The 8,852-nt window shown below is 36.0% G+C and overlaps 1 protein-coding gene across 1 annotated transcript; it reads right to left on the bottom strand.

Annotated features, from left to right (window-relative positions):
* Positions 1-3,728: 3,728 nt before the first annotated feature.
* LOC149957327 (zinc finger MYM-type protein 1-like) lies at positions 3,729-4,661 on the bottom strand. The gene has a single exon (XM_090166970.1). It carries the CDS (start codon positions 4,659-4,661, stop codon positions 3,729-3,731), a length of 933 nt encoding a protein of 310 aa, XP_090023096.1.
* Between the last annotated feature and the right edge of the window lie 4,191 nt (positions 4,662-8,852).

Here is an 8,852-nt window from a genome sequence, read left to right as displayed (position 1 = left end):
AATTCGAATATTAATGAGTGGATATACACTAAAGACTCACAATTAACTTGCAATCCAACCATTCAGGGCCCCTTCAATGAAATTGTTTTCGCCCCAAACTAAAAGTTAGTGAAATTAGCCTACACATATTTGGTCACTGTGGCCTCTATTTGAATAAATTAATTAATAAATAATTTGAATAAAAACAATTGTAACGTATACGTCTAACCTGTAAATCCCCAATTAGGCCACTTCGAACTGAATGGAATTAAAGCACAGAAAATTTAAAGGTCGCAGTAGCCTGACTATGCTAAGGTAGCATAATCTTCAGCAAACTCGATTTTTGAACGTCAAATACTAAAGTATAGTAAACGAAACGCTGGTTTTGAACGTCAAATGCTAGATCACAGTAAAAGAAACGCTCGATTTTAACGGCAAAACTATAGAAAACTACAGCATCTTAAATGTGGGTCGAATAATACTATAGTAAACTTACTCGGTTTTGGAACATGAAATGCTTCAGAAAACTTGGCTTGCGAATGCCAATGCTATGGCATACCATAACAACTTCGTTGTAAGTCAAATAATGCTGTAGTATAATGTATCTAATTCGGTTTTCGGACGTATAATCAGGGCCGGACTGGCTAGGTTAAGGCGCAGGGGGCGATTTGTCTAAGGGCGCTTAAGGGGGTGGTCGATTTATTTTAGTGAAAAGGTCCAAATAAAATATTAATGAAATTAGTTTTCAAATCAGGTCTTTTATTCACATAAAAGCTTTCTACATTCAATTGATGAGTTAGCAAATATTTCTATGATGTTAAGCACTTCTATATCGTTTGTAGCTTTTCGCTCAACTAACATAATAATAAATGGCTCAAGCAAATTTTGCGATAGTGATGATCTAAGTCTATTATTGATAATTTTTAATTTAGGGAACGTTCTTTCGCACTCAACTTGGGTGCACGGTAAAGTTAGTACAAACTTGTAGACCTGAAATATAGTACTGTATGTGTTTCCGTGTAAATTATATTTATAAAACCATTTGTATCAGCATAATAAACATTGCCCACAAGCTTTATTGGTCGAGCAGCTTTCGGAATACTTTTCGCCATCTTCGTACTCGTCACCTAAACTCTCACATTGCTCGGCTTCATCTGTAGTTGAAAGCTTTGTAACCGGAGCAGACAAAGATTTAAATGCTTCGGCGAAGTGTAAAAGTTCCGATGAAAGCTTCGAGCTGTCAACATCAACAACTTTGGAGATATACTCAACATTAACGTATTTTTTATTTTTATCGTCAAACCTTATGGGACGGAATAAAGACATCTCTTTAATTAATGGCAAATTTGAACTACACCGATCTCTAATTTCCATTCATATTTTATCTATAACATAAGAAAATGCTGTATTCTATATTTGTTCCAAGGGTCGTTGCTCGTTTCGCAATATTGTTCACCAAACTGATTTTTTCTCTGACGATTTCGTTTCACAGAAAAATCTGATTCTATTTATAAATTCACATCACCATCAATATTTTCATTTATATGGGAGATAATATTTATTGCTTTTTCTTTAATTGAGGAAAATTCGTTGCGTAACTTCTCCAATTTAGGAATACAATCCTGAATCATTCGCCACGCGGACAACGTGTCTAATTTCTTTGTCTGAAGATACGTCGAAACGGGGCTTAAAATTTCAAAAAATCGAAGAAATATTACACTGCAAATAAATCGTTCACCTTAAGATCGCTATTGTACACATTGGTAGCACATACATGTGATCTGTATATGTTCTACAAAGTGATCCCATGTGTGCTTTTACGATCTCTGAGTGTTCACTCATTTGAAAATATCGCTTATAAGTGATCTCGTTTCACCTATCAGTGTTCTTAAAGTGATCAGGGTGCCCTTAAAGAACGCATAACACATTTAGAACACTAGTATCAAGGGTTTGGTACACTAAATTATCACTTTGAGGACACCACGTTGTAAAATTTGGTACACCACATAATATCTTTTCGAACACTTTAAATTTATAGTGCCAATTGGTACACTAAGCGTAACATCTAATTGTTTATATATATCCTCTTAGCAGACGCTAAAGCTTGAGCGTCGCTGCGCCACCTAGTCTAATTTCGGTAGCGAATTGAAATTTCATACTTTTGTTTTATCCCCATTAGCTACTGAAAACTTTCGTTATGCCCCCTTTCGGCGGCCATCCACGACATGTAGAGGATACAAATACGTAATGAAGTCAAAGCTACGAGAACAGGGAGCTTAACAGACGTTTGATACACGGTGATCCCACTTAGCAGAAGCTAAGCAAAAGCTTCTGCGTCGCTGGGGCCACCTAGATTCGTTTCAGTATGGCTAACACACTTGTTTTCAAACACGGACAGTAGGCGCCGTCTCTTATTCCTGTTTTTCTACGCACGGCGTCTATAGGCCCCGTGCATGAAAAGAGAAGATACAAGTAAATTCAAAATCGTCTGCTTAACTTTTAATTTATCCAAGGACTATAGTGTAAACTTAATAAAGCAGACGAAAATGAGAGCCACATGTGGTATTTTTCCTCATTGCGGATAGCTTTAATGCTGCCAGATATCTAATCTACGCCAGGGGCCTATTGCCTTACATATTTATTTCCTACCCATATCGGTAAAACCAAGATTTTTAACGCACGGGGTCTAAACAATTTTTTAGATATATCTGTAGTAGCAGAAAAAGATACTTATATCATTCACGTTAATAAATTGCAAACAAAAATAATGCCGTTCAATATTAGAGCACTAAATGATCACCTGCACAACAAAATTGGCTCACCTGTTCACTTAAAGAAATAAGGGAACACTACTGTTTAAGTGTTCTACTGTGTTTCCGGTGTGTTCTTTAATTGAACAAGTGAGCCAATTTTGTTGCGCAGGTGATCTTTTAGTGCTCTATTTTGAACTGTTTTGAAACACTTTCAGAATGCCAAAAAACACTACAAGATCACTCAGGAACACTAAAAACACACCAAAAAAACACTTAAACAGTAGTGTTCTCTTATGTGTTTCCTAAGTGTGCTTTAAGTGAGCAAGTGAGCCAATTTTGTTGCGCTGGTGATCTTTTAGTGATCCACCTGTACACACTTTTGAATTGCTTAAAGAACGTATTATTCACGCTTGTAGATCACTATAGTACACTAGTTACACACACATGATGTACTATGTTCCAAATGTGATCTCTTGGTGTATAGTGATCCGATTTTGTTGCGCACTTTTAGCGTGCTTTTAGTGATTTACTAGTGAACCTTTTTTTTGCAGTGTAGACAATTCAACACAGTTTCCAACTTGCACCAATTAAGTAGAAGCATGGACACTGTATCTCTAACCGGACGGGAAAAGCAGCCTAAAAGAGGTACCCCCTCACTGTCCGTTTGCGTCCTACTTCGTATTAGCTGAAATAGTCGGCCGTACTCGATTCGCAGGGCCTTCAAGGTCATTCGAAAGAAAGTAGACCCCATTTCAAACGGAACGTTTTGTCGACCACGTGACGAATTAAATGGCCTTGACAGCCCGAAACTTTAAAAATTCTTGAACCTCCCCCCCCCCTTTACAGAGAGACGGTGGCGGCGGCAGGTGATTTTGTATGGTGGAAGCTACAGCTTTTCATGTCCGGTAAGAGATACAGTGTCCATGGTAGAAGCGAACCAGCTTCGGAGCACACGTCAGCATTATAATCTGGGCTACCTCTAATATCGTTTAAAACTTAAATTAAAATATTGAGAGTTCCTTTCTCAGGTGAATCGAATCCGTAGAAAATGTGAAACAATGCACGATATTTGCTCAACCATCTGGTTTTTCCTATATTAACCAGGCGAAGCAATTTTTCTCTGCCTTTTAATATATTGGTTCGTTTCTCCCAAAGAGCAACCCATTTATGGGATTCTGATGGAAAAACATAGGTCTTTTGTAAAAAGCCAAATAAATTCTTTGCTGATAAAACGCAAGATGTTGCGTCTACAACTACTAAATTTAAAACATGTGCGTAGCACCAAGTGTAAATGATATTCGAGTTCAAGTTCTTTTCAAGCCTAGCTTTTAGTCCGAGCTCGTCTCCCCTCATGTTGGAGGCGCCATCAAACGAGCATCCCACTATTTTATTCATATCTAAATTATTATTCTTTAGTTCTTCTTTAATCGAGTTGAAGTATCCTTCACCAGTTGTCGATTCTAAACGAATAACACTCAAAAGGCTTTCTTTAATTGGATCAGAAATTTCCATTGAAATGAATCGAAGAACTACGGCACATGGCTCATGTCCAGATATGTCTCGCGTACTATCTACCAATATACTATATTCCACACTTTCACGAACAGCATTGACTAGTTTTTTCTTAATTTCACTGCCAATTATCTGAATTAATTTGTTTAAAGTTGACTCGCTTAAAAACTTTATTTTAGATCCCCGCTCTACTGGTCCACTCTTTGTTTTAGCAGTCTTCTTATTTTCCTTAATAATTCTTTGAAAATGTTGATTTAAAATTTCATCATGTTTGGAAGCAGTAAGCAAAATTTCTAATAAATTTCCGTGATTAATACTTCCATCTGACAGATATTTGATTGATTCGAAATTTCCTCTATACGCAATTCCTTGTATTCCGATACAAATAAGCCAGTTTACAATTCTTTCTAATAACATTCTGTTAATTCTATTTTTTTCGTTTCGGAGTAATCTTACATCAATATTTATTGCCGACTCAATATCTTTGGACTTTTCGGCTAAAATTAGAGTTTCAACCGATTCTTCATGAGCTAAAGATCCTTAATGTCTTTAGTTGATCCGTGTTTAGTATTCAAAATAATTCCTTCCAAAAATAACGAATCTTGGTTGCTAAAGTCAATGCATGTTGCACGAAAAACTTTCGGGTGAGATCTTCATACGTAAGCCATTTTCGTTGAATTTTTTGAATTTTTTATTGTTTTGGAAAACAAGTTGTAGTTTGAACAGTTTTTAGGTTGAAATGGGTGTGATTTGAGAAAACGTAATTTTTCATCAATAGAATTGCCTGGCCTTTTAAAACGAACAACCGACCCATTGTCATTTTCGATCGATGTTAGCGAGAGTTTTTCAGAATTCAAATTTCGTATGTTAAGTAAATCAATCTAGTGTCGGAGGAAGAGTCGGTTATCATTATCTTTTCCGGCCCCGGGGTGGAAATTACAAATACCATAGGTGAAAGTTTCTGTCATGCAGTATCAATTTCATTAGGTGTCTTCTATAAATTATAAATAATTCTACTACGATCCGATGATTCCGATTCCATATTGTCAGAGATAGAATCATTTTGCCTAGACAAATTGGCGATAGATGTAGTCGAATCAAAGTCTTCTTAAAGATCTGTTCAATCAAAATAAAACCAAAGTTATAGGTCACACGAGTCCGTATACACAATTTTCGTTAAAGCGAAGCACAGCTGCACAAGTAACAAACACATACACCCATACACTGACTCTCTGAGCTCTTTAAAAAAACACACAATATGTTTTCTATAAAAAATATCTACAAATACCAAATTTTCTTATTTAAAAACGAAATAAAATGGCAAATTTTTAATTGTCAATTTATTCATATCGACGTCGTGTGTTCCACCTTAGACCAAAAATATCATGAAAGTAAAACTTTCACCCACAACTAATAGCTCTATAGTCATATAGCTCTGCCTACGTTGAAGCTTTAGTGTCTGCTAAAAGCGAGGCTAATAAATTGAACACCAACTTTGTATCGTGTACCAAAAGTCTAAATCGTTTGCTTAAAGATGCTTTTTCTGTATTAAGATTTTTAAACCTCATTCGATGTTTTCTATAGCTACCAAGTGCCAAAAGGAGGCAAAGTGATAGTTTTCGGTAACAAATAAAAGATGTATCTAGTTATAATATTTTTTGATTCTTTTTAAAGTAATAAAGTTAAAAAATAAATAAAAAAATTATTGAATAAGGGCGCCTTTTTGGTTTTCATGGCGAGGGCGCATGTGGCAGAGGATACAGCTGGGTTTTAGAATGTCAAATACTATAGCTATGACCTTCTTCGATATGCTGTTAATTAGCGAAGCTGCCTTCGATTAAGCGAACTCTTCATTTTTTTCTATTTCGGACAAACTTGATGTCACTGCAGTCATAGACAATAAACAGAAGGACCAGAAGGTTTGAATTCTCTTGCCGCGATTTTGCGGGGGCGGCAAACTTCTGCAGCCGACTTCCGCTTGAATACTTGCGATGATTGGCTTAAAAATTGTTTAGGATTCGAAGCCAAACGGTCTGCTCTTTGAGATTCGTGCATAGTGCATCATGGCATTGCCGTTTGCGAATTTAACGAAATTATCGGAAAATAGTCAAACTACGGGTAATTTATGTTTTATTCTAAATATTGAGTCTAATAACGTGTTTTCAAATGATGAAGATGGGATTGCGTTATTTAAAGTAACAGAAATGAAAGGTAAATACGAAAAAAATAACTAATGGATCTAGTACAATTAGGCCTTTGTCACACATGTTATTTTCAACTTTTTATATTTTAATTTTTAACTAGAAATAATTGAAAAAACATTTCTTTTCTCACTGGAAAAAATGTTGGATGGGAGTAACGACTTCGTTATACATAGAATTATTGTGACTGAATTCGTTCAAGATCTTAATTCATCCAACAACGCTACATTACGTAAGACTTTCAAAGAGCACCTTGTTAAAGTTGTATCTTTTTTTAACCTGGATAAATATCAATCTCAGGTGGATTATGCCAATGCTGTTAATAAATTGCTTTTGGCTGAGAGAAAGAAAGATGAGATATCCGAATTATTTCAATCAAATGAGAAATTTCTGGCGCTTCCAGTTCCTGTCAGGAAAACAGTCATACAAACAATTCTTCAAATTTTTTTGGACGGCTGTTGGCAATGTTTCAAATTGGAATCAATAGAGTATTAGAAAAACTGAAGCAAGCAATTGAGAAAGAAGCGCATTCGGGTTCTGAGGAAAATAAAGTTAAGGAAAGAGTTAATAATGATGTGCTTCGATATGTGGGTGGTTACGTTGTTAGAAGCTTAATTAGAAAAAAATGTCCCCAAGAAACAATCGATAACCTCACAAAAGAAGGCCACTTAACATTGGGTGAGACTGAAGCATGGATTAATAAGTTATCTCGTGGAGGATTAATTAATATCTCTCATGAATTTTATGAATTGTTATTGAAAATCAAAAAAATCTCTCACAAGCATTACTGTGTTAACTATCAATTAATTAGAAACCAAGAAATGAAAAAAAAAACGCAACTAAAGAAGCATTAGAAGATGCCAAAGTTTCCCTAGAATGGGCGAATTTACACCTGGGGACTGATTCAGAAAAATGGCTAAACCACATGCTCGATACTTTTTTAAATACACGGGGTATATGTATTACAAGGGATATCACAGAATTATTCCAACGAAGTCAAGTATACGTGCCAAGAAGGCACTACGAAAAAAACTAAAAGAAAAGGCTGAACAAGAAAGTCTGGATAATACAGTCAAAACCCCTAAAAAGAAAAGCAACATGTCTAAACAAAATGAAAACCTATTGAGTCCTTGTCACCACCCTCCTACGCAATATAACCCGGCCACTCCTAAATAAACAATAAAAGTTGGGCCTGTGGTGGTGCCTAGGGAATTACCCAAGTCACCACTACTGGCCTAAGTCATCTAGCGACTTTTAACCATTGGCCGGGTTACATTGTGCAGGTGGGTGGTGACAAACCTCACATGCCACGTGAGCTAACCGTCAGCTCTCTACACTTACTATTGCTTAACTTCAGCAAGTTATTATGGAAGGGAAAACCGAAGATCTCGGGGAAAAACCCCTTTAACCAGTGGGGAGATAACTTGCAAACTCTACGCAGAAGGAGTGGTTCCAGATTTTCACCCAGTACCACAAGCTGGAATCGAACCTGGCTCCTCTTGCTGCGAAGCGAAACTGCTAACCACTTATGGAGTCTATCTTTGTAAGTCAAATGATGCTTACAATTCCACATTCACCATTGGACTTGCGTTTCTGAGTTTTCAGGACACTTGTGCATTGCTGGTGGGTTGTAATCTAGAAACATGAATGCAAAATTAGTTTTAGCATGAATTTTCGGACTCTTTAACTAAACCTAATTACTAATTTTTTTAAGAACTCACAGGTAAATTCAAAGGTGAAACGTTAACAATTGGATCAGGATTAATTAGGCTGGGCCCAGAAAAACCTTCAAAATGTCTCGAAGAAATGTATGTTGATCTTTGCACGTCATTTTCATGGAAATCACTACGCCCACAAGCATTAACCCAGCGTGAACACTTTTCTGTTTGAGTGATGGAAATTTTATGAAAAATATCCCAGGGGCTCCAGGAACTGTTTTTGTTCTCGCATTTTCTCTTGAGGCGCGTGAACCGTACCCACAGCTTTTTGGTGAATGAACCATTACTTAATAGCGTTAGTTACATGGATTTTACCTGGGAAATACTGGTTTTGACTGTTTTGCAAGTACACTTTAGAATTTGCAAACGTAATGTTATGTAATTTCTGTACACGATTTATACGACTAGCGGATAGATAATTGTAATCTGATTCTAAAAAGAAAAGAATTTAAATTATGTTATTATAGCTGTACTGCTGTTAACACAAACTTTGGAGGGTTACTTACTTATTTTATTAAATCTTAGTCTTAAAACTTTGAAATACTACATTTTTTAACGATTCCAGCACAGTTATCAAAGCTTTGAAAGTTCGATTACTTAAAATAAGTCTATAATTCCCTAATTAAGATATATGCTAAGATTTAATCCAGCTGTGTAGAAATCGGTTTATTGTATATGTCTAAACTTGA

This window comes from Leiobunum rupestre, chromosome 2, assembly GCF_980474605.1.
Source record: "Leiobunum rupestre chromosome 2, qqLeiRupe1.1.hap1, whole genome shotgun sequence".
NCBI lineage: Eukaryota > Metazoa > Arthropoda > Arachnida > Opiliones > Sclerosomatidae > Leiobunum > Leiobunum rupestre.
The sequence above is the reverse complement of the archived record's forward strand: the minus strand, read 5'-3'. Positions and strand labels throughout refer to the sequence as shown.